The sequence below is a fragment of the Anomalospiza imberbis genome, chromosome 9 (genome assembly GCF_031753505.1).
Source record: "Anomalospiza imberbis isolate Cuckoo-Finch-1a 21T00152 chromosome 9, ASM3175350v1, whole genome shotgun sequence".
NCBI classification, from domain to species: domain Eukaryota; kingdom Metazoa; phylum Chordata; class Aves; order Passeriformes; family Viduidae; genus Anomalospiza; species Anomalospiza imberbis.
In genome coordinates, this window is record NC_089689.1 from 11,869,422 (window position 1) to 11,884,925 (window position 15,504).

Consider the following 15,504-nt stretch of genomic DNA (forward strand, 5'->3'; position numbering starts at 1 on the left):
GGAGATCTGTCCAGGCACCTCAGACAGCCAGGAATGCTCAGGGCCAAAGAGCAAGACCATGACTTGAACTCAGCAGGGTGAGGACAGAGGTTCTACACATCCACCTCTAGGTTGCTCAAAAAGGTCACTTACCTCTTTTGTCTTACAGTTGCTTATTCTCTCTCATTTTTTCATCTGTCTCACTTGGTTTTAATGTGGTTGGTGAAAGAGAAAGGGCAGAGCACTTTGGAAACACTTTGCTGGAGATCTGGGATGCATAGCTCAGGTTGACAGTGACTGAACAAAACCTCTCAAAGCACTTCAGCTTTTGAGGGAGTCATGGAAGAAATCAAAGGGGGGAATTTTTCTCTGTGTGTAGTAGGTTTTGTAAGATGTCCAAATCAGGAAGCATTAGTGAATTAAGGAAAATAAAAGAGACAGTCCAGAACTGCTGACAGAGAAACAAACTGCTGCATTTGTAGTATTTCTGGTAGCTTAGAAATAAATATTCTAAATCTAAATTAATCAGAGACACACGTGAGTCTATAAAAGTGAAGTGGGCTTAGAGTACTGTAAGAAGCAGACACATCATATAGCCATTATGTGCTATGAAACTATTTCCTATTTTATGACTGAAAAGTTAGTAAAAAAATTGTAGAAATAGTAAAATTGCAGATTATTGATTTTTTTTTTCAGTTTGAGGAAATTTTGCTTATGTCTCTGTTTTTTCATTTTGAAAGGAAGGAATGTTGCCATTATTATTCACTATTTAAAAATATTCTCCAGTTTTCTTAATTTGTTAAAGGTTACTGTTATGATAGATGTAAAGTGATTCTGGAAATACTGTGAGAATTATGAGTTTTCCCACCTGTAGGTTTTCATCAGTTACGATATCTTGTCTTTAAAGACAAAACAGGCATAGGTATACTAACAAAGGTATTCATTTGTCCCTATTGTGGGTAAAAGAAAAAAAAATCCTGCTAGAAGTATATAAATCTTAAAAATCACCCCCTTGTGGGGAAATAGCAAGAGATTGGATTTAATGGGTTTTGACCAAGAACATGTGCCAATTTCCAACAAACTTATTTTTATGTTAGCATAAGAAGCTCCTGGATGAGAAAATTTATAGTGGAAATGTTGGCAGAAATTAACCTAATACTTCTTAAATAGTACCACTATGTTAAGAAATACAGTGGATAACAGACAGCTTTCTGTGGAAAATGATGAACATACAAGATCTCTGTAGGGGATCTCAGCAGAGCCATTTTTATTATCCAGAATAGTGGGTCTCTTTCTGTGATGTTGTTTTTATGCATAATATATGGAAATAGAGGCAAAACCAACATTTTTTAGCAGTTACATTTTTTCCAGCACAATTTACAGTGTGTATTTACACAGTGCTCACTTAATTATATTTTATTCAAACAACTGTCTCTGGTACAGACTATTTTATTTTATTTTATTTTATTTTATTTTATTTTATTTCATTGTCTCTTTTGAGACTGCATATGTGATGCAAACTCATAATCATACCGTTGATCACTTGCATGCTGAGCTGCATACTGGTAATAGGAAGTGCCCTGAATTAAATCTTAGGAATTTAGACTGATTCCCAGTGTAGAAGTAAACAAACAGCATGAAAATCACAGATCAGAACTTACACCTTCTCACTCTTTCCTTTCAAAACCAGACATGATTTTAAGCCAGAATTTTGCACCTAGTCCATTTGGTATTAATTTGCATTGTTTTGCCATGTGAGCAATAGTTGCTTTCCATAATAGCAGCAGAAATTAAGTGGATATGTTATTTATAACCACAGATGGAAATATCTAAGTATTATGTGCCTGGTTTTGTTTCTGAATGAGAACTCTGTACTCCTGATGAACTGTAGACTACCTTTGGTTTTGTTATTTAATCTGCATATGCTTTTCTGCAGGGTGAGATCCAGCAGCTGTTGATTATAGCTGATCCCAGAGCTGCATTTGACTATTGTGAGCATTATAGCCCAGACTGTGACTCCCCAGTGCCCAATGCTGCTCAGGCTCAAGATCCTCGGGTTGATGAGGTGAGTAATCAGTCGTGTATTACTGGATTTATTGCACATTAGTGGTTGTGCTGGAGAAAAATTACCCAAGGAACACTTCCAGCTAAATGGTATGCATTGTTCTAGAGGTGAAGAAATCAGGTTTCAGGAGTGCATTCGTTTTTGCTGTCCACTCATTTATGTCAAGCATTTGAAGGGACCTATCACCCTGGTTGTATTTGAACAATCAGCATTCACAGTGAAGTTAAACTGTAATTATTTTTAAAAAAATTATGGCAGTATGAATTTGTCTACTCATGCATATTTATTCTTCTTGTGTAGGTTTATAATTTTACTGATGCTGGATTTCAACAAATGCCACATTTGAAAGACATGGGAGCTTTGAGTATCCCACAATTATAAACTTCTCCTGTTAAAAGTGCCGTGTGTTTTAATGAGCTGCGTGCACAAATGCACGTGCACACAAAAGTATTTCAGCCAGTTCCACTCATAGGAGGTAAACCAACAAGGACAAAACAGAGTAGGAATTTTTCCCAGAAACATGAAAGATATTTAGAGAAACCATTAGTCACTGTAGACAGTTCTCACAGACAAACTGAGTAATTTACCTAGGTCAAGATAGGTCCTCAGATTAGATCTCTGAGCACTTGTATGTATGGCTGTATGCATTCTAAGTACTTGCATTGAACAGTGTAAAGGGAAAAGCTTTTTCCAAAATGTAACAACTCATAACTGAACTTGGCTCTGGACAGCTTGTATGCACACCATGTGTGATGTGACTGGCTATTACTACTGATTGCTCAAGAGATTAAAAACTTGCTGAATTGTTCTTAGACGTCTGCTTTGAGCCTGTTTTGGGACTGAACTTTTTCTAAACACATGGTAATTTTATTTTTTGTTACTATTTATTCTGACTGAAAATTATGTCAGCAGGGGACAAAAACCCACAGGGTGCAGAACTTTTTCAGAGGGACCCCCTCCCACATCCATTCCATCTGAGGTGTAGTTCAAGATGTGTCAAGTCACCTACACACAGGCAGAGGACCTACACTGCATTACAGAGTGTGGGGTCTGGGCTTTTCAGGAGGATCCCAGAGGACCTGCTGTCCATGTGCCTGCATACCTGGATCTCCATATTCCAAACCAGAACAGAGTGAAAACATATCGCTGGTAATTTCTTCAAAGACAAAAAAGATAGCAAGATCTAATTTTTTTATTTTTTTTTTTAATAACTAAGTTTCAAAGAAAATTTAAATTTTGCTTGGGAATTTTCCTGGGATTTACTTCTATTTGGTTCCTCTTGGGTTTAGTGGTTTTTAATGTGTTTTTCAAAGGCCTATTTTTCCCTCTTGGTAACACACAGAGTTTGAGGGAGTACCTACCGAGAAAAATGTAAAATCAAGGATCTTAATTTGTAGTGTAACATAAAATTAATTTGAAAACAAATTGAAGAGCACTCAATGATTAATAAAATTGAGAACTTCTGTTTCTATTTATTTCATTTTTTTTTCTGAGAGTGGTGATTGGATTGTTTTGCTTAGCTTTCTGACCTGACACAATTTACTTGCTGTGTTCCATGAGTTTGTCACTTTGCATAAATATTCCCAGTGAAGTCAATAGATCTCTTCAGTGTGTAATAGTGATCTACAATAATCACATCAGCAATGCTACCAATGTGATAAATATGAAATAGAATAAATGGCAGACTGAATTTATAGAATTATAGAATAGTCTGCTAATTATTAAAAAAACCAGCTTGTTGAGGCAGGTTACTTTGTTATCTTTTGAGAAGCAGCCTGTCAAATCACACATACAATTTATTTTAAGGAAATAAATGAAACAAGCTTTATTTTGGTACTGAAAGAATTTATAGAAGATAGCACTGCAGATTTTTGTAAACTGTAATTGCAAAACTAAAGATGTTAGAAGATAAAAATACATTTGCAGCCAGTCTATAAGGAAAATAATTGTTTTAGAATGCCTGATTACATGTTTTGAGGAGATTCCAACTTTGATTAGTGATATTGATAGAATTTATAGAATTAGACCAAAGCTTTTGACTTGTCAGCATATGATATCTTAATTTTTTAGAGAAAAGTATTGTATGGTAACATACGTGACAAAGAGATTAGAATCTGGGTGCCTTATTTCAGAAATTACTATAAACAACGAGCTGTTACCGAATTAAATTTTTAGTAGAGTTTCTTAGTAATTGTGCTAGAAATACAGAAATGTGTGTAAAATGGATGGCATTAAAATTTGTCAGAGTCATGATATTGCAGAGCAGTCAGCAGTGATGGGAACACAACTGAAGGCAATGTTACATACATACAAGCCAAAGAAATAACTGCAGGGCAAACATGATGAACTCAGTAGTACATTGCAATAACAGTCTGCATGCATGTGGTAACAGAAGAACCTTTCATCTGCAGCAGATTGTCCCCATCTGGGATACTAATCATGCTGAAAGGCAACATGGAAAGATTATTGTTCAGCTTGATTGGTTTCATGGTTTGACTTCAGTGTTTTCACAGCAACTGTTGTGGTAGGAAGAGGGAAGAGGGAAAACTGGGCAAAAGGCTAGGCAGGATTGTGTCTTCAGAGTCTGGATTAAAGCAGCAGAAACTGAAAATATTTGTTGGGCACTAGCTTCAAAATATTCTAATTGTTAAAGAAGGGGAAAAGTTTTTCCCAAAATAGTATAATGCATGTGTTAGTTTGTGAGTAAAGAAGTAAGAATTCAGATGCCATATTACTTCTGCATGCTGTCACTTGAAACATAGACTGCATCATCACACATGTGGCTCACTTACCATATGCAAAGATCCAGGACAAAAAGAAAACATAGACAAATGGGGTGGAGGGAGAAGAAAGATAATTTCAGTTAGGAAAATATCTACTAAAACTTGTAGGAAAGAAAGAACAAATTACCAAAATGATGAATCTCTAGGTATCTTCAAACCAAGAATAGAGACCTTCCGGAAAGTTTGGGGAAATGTTATTCATACTTTAGTTGACTCAGTTACAGAGTGACTGTAGGAAGTTTTGAAGTCTGCAAGTATGCAAGAGTTAGCCAAGGTGGTCTCATAGTCTCTCTTGGCATTACGTCTCTGAGCCTTTGAATTATTGCAGTCCAGAATAAGAAACTGATTCTTGGCTTAAAGATAAATTATGTGATTTCAGAGCCTATTAATGTGTGTTTCCAGCACTGATTACAAAACCCAAAGGAAGTGGTTGACTTTTCAGCAGTAAAATAGAAAATTATGTTTATGAAGTTGCATTTAGGAAGATGAATAGAATTTCTCTTGAAATTGCACACTTTTGTTGTCTCCTGGCAAGCTCACAGCCTAGGAAGGCATTCTGTCTGAAAAGCTGGATATTTTTAGACCACTAAAGAAGCATCTAGAGAGAAGGATTTAGGTAAAAAGATATTGGTTTAAGGGCATAAGTACTTTGTTTAGCTGAATGCAATCCTTGTTGCTCTAGGCAATGCTTCTTTCTCCAAAGGAGCAAGTGCTGATTTAAATCATTCATTTTCTGAATTTGTTTCCACCACATGCTCTCTTTCCAGTTCAGCTGGTGGAATTACCAATGTGTTTGTTTTGGGAAGGGTCTAAGACCTCATCTATACTAAAAATAATTACCAATCACAAAATTGGAAAAAATATGAAATATATTGTGGTGAATTTCCATTAAATGAGCTTGAGAGTGCATGCCACATCACTGCAACATCAGAAATTGAATATTTGTTTTTTAAAATGTTTAAGTTTTTCTCAAGGCCTTACAACCTTCACTGTGTTCTCATAGGTAAATTTACTGGACATTGATTTGTAATCAAATTGTATTTATTAATTATGCTTTGAGTGCTGCATTGAGATTTCCTTTTTCTGGTTGTGTTTTCTTTTTCTTTTGCATCACATTCAAACTGCAATTTGGGTGGTCCAACAGAGAGGATTTCAATGCCTGCTTTTTACTTACAGGATCTCTTCATGCCTGAATCAAATGCCAAGTTTACCCTAAACAAAGTTCAGGAAGAATCAAACATCTCACAGTGGGATTCACAAAAATAGCAGGCTGCGAATAAAGACATAGAACTCATCAGCCTAGAAAAGGAGGACATATCTTAAATTCTAACCTTGTCTGCAGGCTTACCCAACTGTGCTGTCCTGTTCCCCCATGACATTCTTCTCTCTCAGCAAGGTCAACTCCTGCATTCTCACTTCTTTCTTATAATGGGTTCTCACTTCTTTCTTATAATGGGTGACCTGAGGATTTCAAGATATATGCTTTGGACCTGATTGGGTCTTTATATTTCCATTTTAATTCAGTCAGTCTCTTTCTGGACCCAAGTGACTGTGTTATGTGTCTAAACAAGACTTATTTAACTGGGCAACCTCTAACTACCTTTTGTGTTCAGGCTCTGCAGACTGTGTTGCACTTGGCTGCTGGCCAGGACTGTGGGCTCTGTATGAGCAGTTCAGGCTGAGCTGTTGGGATAGATGCATGTCAGAACCCCCCCTATACTGAATGCTTCTATTCCCCTGGGATTTGTTCATCAGACCTAAGTGTCATTCAGACTGAAAACAGGAGAGCAGTAGATTAATAGTAATACCCATACACTTTACTTTGTTATTAATTGTCATTTATTTCCATCTTCAAGACCTGTTTTAATTGAAGTGTGCATCAGTCTTCCTTGTATTTGCTTGTGGATAGCCAGGTATAAATCTCTGTATCTTGTCAAGGTCAGAGTGATGACCTCAGCAGTTGGCACTCTGCAAAAAGGTGTTGCCTAGAAGTTCAGGAATCTTCGTGTTTTTTCACATTGAATGTATGACTTGGTTTTAAGGATCCCATATGGGTTTGAAATTATATTTTAAAACTATCAACACTGCTTTTCTTAAAGGTACACACCTATGCATTTCTTATAAATACCTTGTGAACAATCTGGCCTCTATCCTGTTTTCAACCCCCTTTTTACTATAAATGGAAATGTATTAAATTCCTTTCCAGTTCAATCACATATGCTTTGCCAGCTCACAGAAATTAGAGCAGTGACAGACCTAGCCAGTCTTCATCATCCTTGATGTTGGTCAGTATATTTTCCGGAGTATCTTCAGGTCTTTTCAAAGGAATCAGCTATCAGGCTTTCAAATCTTCTCTTGGAAGATTATTCTGTAACCTAGTGAATCACATGGTCTGACTTCTGCTGAAGAAATATGTCCCCAAAGGAACTCAGCTTCATTTATTTTGGATCTATCCCAAACTAATGGATTATTTGGAGACATGAAATGTTTTCATTTAATGAAATGACTTTGGTAAATTAAAAGTGCAAATGGCCCCCAAATATCTTGACTTGGAGGGTTCAAGCATCCTTTCAGAATATGTTAATTTGGTGTCCTTTGGGGTGTTTGACTGGTCAGAAAGACTAGTTTTCTGGAAAATGCAGAAAGGTGTTTATTTTTATGTTTAATCTTATATTTATTGTTACCCTTAGAGCTGCAGTTAGCTAATTTAGCTGATATTAAAAACTGTGATCTTTCTAGCTCTCTTTTTCTTTACATAGATATATAAACTTTTTATATAAGGGAGTAATATAATAAAGAACATTAAGAGCATTATTCTCCTTTTGAAAGAGGATATCTTTGGAGACTGAAGATAATGTTCTTATCTCCTTTTATCTCCTTGCTTTTATCACTTTTATGAACAATATAAAGACTCTGTGGTAGAAGAGGCCATCTTTTAAATTTTTTACCTTTCCTTCTGCCATAAGATTGACATCTACCATTTATTTATATTATTGCAGCTGATTTTTAAAACTCTCATTTTGCTTGGCATCCTTTACTTTACTGCATTTTGTAAAGTGTTAGTGAGCCTAGAATATTTCAAAGTCATCTTTGCCTCTTAAGCTTATACATGATTTATCGTAATTTTTAGGAAATGGAAAAACTGAGATTTTGACTGTTCATTGGCTGAGGATTTAGATTATTAATTTTTTTTTTTTTTTGAAATGTAAAGCCATACTTGCTAAAATCTACATTTGGAATGGGAGGTTAGGTTTTTAGAGTAAGGATAGCAGAATAATTGGTTTCAACAGTAAGGTTTCTTTCAGAATATTTAGGTTATTTCCCAGTTCAAATAGACTTTGCAGGCTGCTGATCCTCTGCTTCTAAAATTCATCTGATGAAGAAAACAGTTCATCTCTTTAATTGGAATTGCATGATGATCTGGTAGTGTAATATAATCACTCTGGTAAAGAAAGCATGAGGTCATAATGGAAACATTTTGTCCCATCAAAAAGCAGCAGGTTTCATTCTTCCTTTTATTTGTAAGAAAATAGTCATATGCAATATTCATTACAAGAATGGCTGTTTAGTAACTATTCGTGGTCTTACTAGAGAAGAAAGAAAAGCAGGAGGAAGAAAATTGCATCACATCTGAAGTATCTGATGTCTCTTAGCTGAAATCCCTTGCTGAGTTTAACCTATTATTTATTTTGAAATTTGAGATCCTTTCTCCTATATATTCAAGAGTCTACTTATTATCTTTCCTTGATTAGTGGTTCAAGTATGATAGATTTCTGTGAACTGCCCAACTTCTGTGAACTAACAGCAGGGCCTTGGTTTTGTGTATCCAAAATGTAAAGGAACTTTCCTCAAGGTGTGTTGAGGTCAAACTGAGTGGATCATACCTCTGTCTCTGGTCATCTGATAAAGGTGACCTTTTGGTTGTGTAGCTCCAGAAAAAGAAGGGGTATGTGCCACATATCTAGTCTTAACTGGATAATGTTAATGGCAGGGTAACTCTGAGTTGCCAGCTTCACAGCAGGTGACTAAAGCCATTAAATCAGTCCCTCCTGTTTGTATATTTAGTCTGCATTTACCTGACTGGTCCTTCACTAGTCCCGTTGTGTCCTATTAAAAACAGGGAACAGCCTTCATCAGGTCGAGTTGGTAAAATCGTTCTGTGAGTAAATCGTATTTCTAAAGTGCATCTTTACATCAGCTAGGGGTGTAGAGATGCATTCCTCCATCTGGACAGATTGTGCCTCAGGAAATACACCTGGAAGATTTTGCATCTATATTTAACTCTTTGCAGCAAGATCCCTGGAGCTCAGTACAAAACATATTCTCTGTTTATCATCTGGTGTGAAATATGAGAGTTGCTGTTTTTTCAGAAGAAAGTCTTGGGAAAGGAAGGGTTGCTAAGGATAAAGTTTATCTTGTACATTTAGGCTGCTACGTATTTTCACTTGTGTTCCTTGTGTCAGTGGGGACTACAAAGTGATTTTAAAACTACTTTAATATGGTTTTGTCATAGTGGCCACATGTCCTAACTTGTACGTTCAAAAATTTTTGTAATACCCCTCTGATACTGTGCTTTTAAAGTGGAAGGTCTTCACCTGCTGGCAGTAATCTGACTCCAGCATGGAAACTGTCATTCCCCACTTCTCATCCATCCCTATGATTTCTTTCTGCGTGCCTGCATACCAGTGCAACCAAAATATACCCTCGTATTTGTGATCACATTTTGCATATAAGGGAAGTTTCACTTTCTTTAACAGAAATGAGTGAAGCACAATACCCAAAAGTATTTTCTCTGTGATTATGCATGATGTAATAGATCTGTCCACTTACTTGTGATTTTTTGTATGTTTTCTAGTTCTCATTCATAAATTTCTGACTTTTTGAACTAGGCCTCTTAGCATAAACATCAGCTTATTCACTACTTTCTTTTTTAATATTAATATACTTGGCACAGATATTTTTCCTTCCTTTTTTTTCCCCCCAATCTACATTTCTGTTTAGTTTATGGCCTCTGAAAAACTACTTGTAATCCACTGTTGCAATTTTATTGGTCATGTGGTTGGCACCTTTCAGTACAGCCATCCAGCTTACCTTGAGAAAAGCCATACTACTGAGGTTGGTAAAACAGTTATAATACTGAGCAACACAGAGTTATATTTTAGTTGTCAATTGTTCAAAGTGACTGCTGAAATAAATGCTCCCAGTTTCAGAATAGGTTTATAATGCTTGCTACAGATGAATCTGTGTGTCTATATGTTACTGAAACAAACTCTTAACAGCACATTAAACTTAAATCTGGCTAATGACATGGTAGTTCTCTCAAAAATGTTGCTCCACTTACCTCTAAGATTTTGGATATTATTTAACATCGTGTATTTTGCTTGGGTTCCAATAAAAATTGCACAGCAGTGTTTGATTCATGTTGTTTGGCTGAGGAAGCATTTAAAAGTATGAAATTGGTTACCACTTTTAGGGTGGAATGACTGAATTTAGAGAGGTATATTCCACTGAATACTTTTTTTTATTTTTTTCCTGTAGATAAACCTAGTTTGTGTGGACTTCTTCAGAGATGATAAATCACTTGCAGACATTTTTATCATTTCCAAATATACACTGCAATTTCAATGCTAATCTGTAACTATTTCAAAAGTATTGCTTTATCCATGCGGTTCTTCCTTTACTTCCTTTTTGTGGCTGTTTATGGTCTCCCAGAAGCATGTCATTGCATTTTTCTTTGGGTGCCAGTGGCACACTTCTTAGAGACAAGCTGTATTGAGTTGCATTTTCAGAACTGCACAAGCCTGAAAATGTGCTTTTATAACTTGACAGACCTGTAAATGTATCATTGCTGCACATGAGGCCCTTCAGCTCTACTAGTTATAGGTCAAACATGTTTCATTGACTTCACTGGGTTAGGACAGAATCCTAATTTGCTGAAGAGGGAGATAAGAATTCCATATTACTTACCATGGTTAAGTCTAAAATGCTGCTGGTTTTGAAAAGTATAGATAGTGTTAACTTTTTTGGTTATGTAAAAGATATCACTGATGAAATCAAAGCATTGCTTACATTATATGAGGCAGATACAAAGTGGCTATATACAAAGAGGATATTCTCCACCTAAAATGACATGGTGTTATTTAAATGTAGTTTGAAGTGCTCTTATTAATGTGCAATATAGTTTTGAATGAATATGTTACATCCTTTTTTAATGTTTATCAAATCTCATGACAGATCAGTTTATATGTGCAAGGGTAGAAATAATCAAAGGGCAATTGAGCAAAAAGCATCTGCCTTCTGAAAAAAAATCTGTCTTCTTTTTAAGCAAAGATGTTGATCATAGTAAGACTGAGGAGTCACATGAGTGGAGTAATAGAAACCCATGTAAAAGGATTTTTAAGTGATTAAGGGAACAGTTAAACCAGTGTTTTGGTCACATGGTAGAATATAGTTTGGAATATGGAGATCTATTTCAATTTGTGATTTCTTCTAACATGTCTATTTCTTTTTGATACTGATGACTTCTATGAATCTTTTTGATACTGATGACTTCTAGGAATCCTCAGACTGATTTGGAAGTGCAATGTACTAATTCTCTTTCTCATCAACATAATGAAACAAGCAGATATTGTCTTCATTTTACAGGCAATGATGCTGAATTGTAACAGGAGAGAGGGATTTCAGAAGAGACAAGTTCACATGAGGCACATTTGAATATTTCTTCTTAAAGGGAAAGCAAATGCTTGTCCCTCTGGCCACAGTTCTGCCTTCTTTTAGCTCCCTGGGCACATAAAGAGTAACAAGGAGTCAGCTTTAATTTGCCAGGCCAATCATCTCTTGTAGCTTCAGGCATGGTAGGAGTGGCAAGATAGTTTAAAGCTGCCCTTTCTTCTTCAGTTCTGATGAGTTGTACTTGGTGCAGATAATGTGGAGACCAGGATCTTCTTGGTACGGCCAAGAGTATAGTTCAGGAGTTCCTGGCTCCCTAGATTGTGCTCACAACACTACACAAGCCAATTCTAAATCTACTTTCTCTTGTAAAAGTTTGTGTGCCATATCTCCATTTGATAAAAATTATAGAAACAGAGCCATGGAGCAATTTACAGAAGCTGAATCTGAAATGAAATTACAGCAGTGAGGCTTTGCTCAGGGAATTTATACCATAGAGCTATCCTGGTTTTCAAACTCAACATCAAACAAGAGGAAGATAGCCATGTTTTCTTGTGAGCTGGGACCTCTCCCATATCTGAAATTATTTATTCATGTCAGATATTGGCACCGCTGCTCTTCTGGTAATCTGAAAAAATAAAATACAAGTAAAAGAGGTATTATTTGAATATATGGTTTCACAAAGATCTGTTGGTGCTCCCCGTAGTCAAAATTATACTTGATTCTTCTTTGCAGTCCAATTAATGAGAAGTTTTTTCCTGGCATTATTATTTACTTTTTTACTATGTCTGTATTGTACTTTGAAAGAAATGAGAAGTTGTGAGGTTTTTTTTTCCCAAATGAATCATTATATTGAATTGTTAATAGTGCCTTAATTTTGTTAAACTTTATTCCTCAGTAAAGGTGAAGATACTTTCCAGTATTGCTAATCTAGTTTGCTACCTCTAACATGGGAATGCCTGATATTTTTCCATTTGCAATGTAGTACACACCAGAAGATTTTATCGAATATGACTATGAGTATGGGGATGCAGATTATAAAGAAACTGATTCTGTAACAGAGGGACTCCCACTGTTCGAAGAGACAGTAGCACAAACAGAGGTAACAGAATCTGATCTGTTTGTTGTGTGGTGTCCAGCTGTCCCCTACCACATGGTTTGTCAATTTGTGTCTTTGTATATGAGCTTAATGCTTTCCTCTCACTCATTTCTTTACTTCATAGCTGTAACCCTTGCTTTCAGCTAGAGATGGAAGGTCTCACGGCTAACAGCATTCATCTTGCATTTGGTTACCGTTCTTTCATTCACCCTTTCTCAATTTCCTTTTCATTTTATTTATGTTTTTCCATTCCATCTTTCATAACATTTGCAGAAGAAGAAAGCCATGGTCAAAAAGAAGAAGAGGACAGTGGCCGCTAGCTCAAAGGACAAACTTCAAAAGGCCATTACAAAAAAATCTGAAAAATATGCATCCAAGAAGAAGAAAAGTTATCAAGCAGCAACAAAAGGCAAACTAGGGGTAAAGGTAGCCAAGAAATAATCAAGATCTTTCCCAGACCAAGACTGGAAGATCTTTGATAATAAGAAAAAAAATTACCTAACCCCACTAGATGAATACATCTGGCTAATACCATAACCTGAATAACAGCAATACCTCTTGAATTTTTCATACAAGATTTTTTTTTAATAATGTATTTGTTTTCTCATACTAGGCCAACGTTATTGATGGATTTCAAGATTATAGAATAGCTGAAAATGACTATGGGCCCCAGACAGAAGCTCCCTCCAGAGCTACTGAAGCAAATGAGGTAATAAGGACTCTCAGAAAAATATCTGTCCCACCAGGTGTCATTCATTTAAAAAGTACAAATGCATTTTTAAAGGATGGATTTCTATGTAAACGATACAAACTCTACCAACACTTTATGTGATTTATGTTTTCTCAGCCAATATCAGAAATTATTTTCTTGGGCAGAACTCCCATTAATTCTGCAGAGATCTGCTGAATCTTCAGCCTGCAGAGTTCATGATTCTGGAAATAATTCAGTAATATATGGTGTGGGAATGTGGTGTTTCTTCTTCCAGTGTGGATGTGAATGGAGCTATGTCTAGCACAAACTAGGTTAGATATTAGACATAGTCCTCCTGATATAATAGGAAGGGGAGCCTCTAATCTTTCCTGTAATTTTTAAAGTGCAACATAAAAGAGCCTAACACAAGACAAAGGATGGCTGCCACCATAGCAGCATATGGAAGTTCAGTCAGAAGCCATCATTTCTTTTTCGTAGTTCTTCAGCTAACAAAATCAAATTATTTGAATTATTTGATTTTCACTTGCTCTATTCAAAAGGAACATTAAAATTTGAACTGTCAAAAAAGAGAAAATTATTATTTTGACTATTATTATTATTTTAACTATTCCTAGAAAGCCAAAATAACAGATCTAAACATTATTTTGTTAAAATTACTGCAGCTAAGCCAGTGTTGATTAATATGTTTGCATATTAATTAACGCTAATGTTAGAAAAATGATGGCAGATTTTTAAAAACATTGTTCTCATTTTTCTTTTCCTTTTCCTTTAAAAATTAAGATTGTTGCTTAAAAGATGTACAAAACTCCCCCTCACCTCTTTCCCCTGAATATTTGAAAAGAGAAAGAATCCCCATTTGTTCTATGCTTTTCCTCTTATATATCTTGGAAGGTGAAGGTGAAGGTGAATTAAGGTATGTTTTACTCATTTTGCTGTTAAGCATTCTTCTGTTCAGTCTCATGTTTGCTTCTCACAAATTGATCAACAAATGTACCTAAATCATTTTGTTTCCTGGGCAATTCTAAGCCAATTGTACAATTGTAGAGCTGTAATGAGGTAGATTCAAAGTGCTAAATGCTCTTCTTGGTAAGAGCACTTCTTCATAAAGGTAAAATTTACCTTAGAATTGGTTCTGATCTCTGTTTATTCCAGCTATAAGCTAGAAGTCATACTCCTGTAACTAATGGAATTAGGCAAGTGTTAAATCAGAATCTGGCCTTCTATTTTAATTGCAATAAATTTCAATGTTATTATTAGATGAAAATATTTTAATTACAGTGGATGTTGATTAGCTTCTGAATATTTTCAAGTTCATACTACTTCATATTGTCTGATCATTTTATATTATCAATATCTGAACTTCAATTTCTTTCAAAATTTTCCTGTATGCAAAATTATTGAAAGCCTCTGTAATAGAATAATGCAATCCTCCTTTACTTCACAAATAGTTTTGTACATCTCAAATATAGCATTCTTTTAAACTGCTTTAGTGCTTTTGTTTGCTTGGTTTGACAGCTTACATACTTTAAGATGAAAGCTTAGATTTCAAAAATCTTAAAATTAATCTGAATTGTACAGGTAGAACTTGGACAAAAAAAATATGTAAATTACCATGACACACAACAAGTTGTGTCTTTTACTGATAAATAAACTTCAAAATCATTAACAAGAGAAAAGAAGTTTAACTCAGCATTGGTATTTATAGACAGAAAATAATGTAAATGCTGGGCTTAACTAAAGTGATGCTTGCACCTCCTCCAAATGCTGGGCTTAACTAAAGTGATGCTTGCACCTCCTCCATGTTGCAATTATAAAAAGATCTGAACTTATTCACTGCTTATTGCTTATGTTCATTCATGAATGCTTGTAAGAGTGAAACCAAGCAGCGAAATTCAGCTATATTTGGCACTAAAGTAACATTACGCAAGCAGTACACATAATACTGGATATATTGAATTCAGTGGTTTTGGAAATAAAAAACCAAAGCGTATGAAAACATTACGTCTTTGTACTACTTATACAAAGATCTTTTAATTACTCTGAAAGGCTGAGCTTCCATTCCTTCAGACTCTAATTAAAAGACAATATGCTGTAGTTCTACTGTTCTTTCTTCTTTTGACAAGTCATCATGGTGGATCAGCGTATGCTTACATTGCTTTACTAACAATAACCCACATATTCCTCCTATTCCCAAATC

The 15,504-nt window shown here is 35.5% G+C and overlaps 1 protein-coding gene across 8 annotated transcripts in view; it reads left to right on the forward strand.

Moving 5' to 3' along the window:
* Positions 1–15,504, forward strand: part of COL11A1 (collagen type XI alpha 1 chain) — a 159,829-nt gene that overhangs the window by 60,398 nt on the left and 83,927 nt on the right. For 3 of the 8 annotated variants that reach the window (XM_068199689.1, XM_068199686.1, XM_068199682.1), the window contains 4 exons: positions 1,916–2,044; positions 12,482–12,598; positions 12,869–13,021; positions 13,209–13,304. In XM_068199689.1, the coding sequence (XP_068055790.1) occupies positions 1,916–2,044; positions 12,482–12,598; positions 12,869–13,021; positions 13,209–13,304 (495 nt within the window). The remainder of the gene's footprint in view (positions 1–1,915; positions 2,045–12,481; positions 12,599–12,868; positions 13,022–13,208; positions 13,305–15,504) is intronic. The other 5 variants (XM_068199687.1, XM_068199683.1, XM_068199690.1 and 2 more) reach the window with 3 other exon arrangements.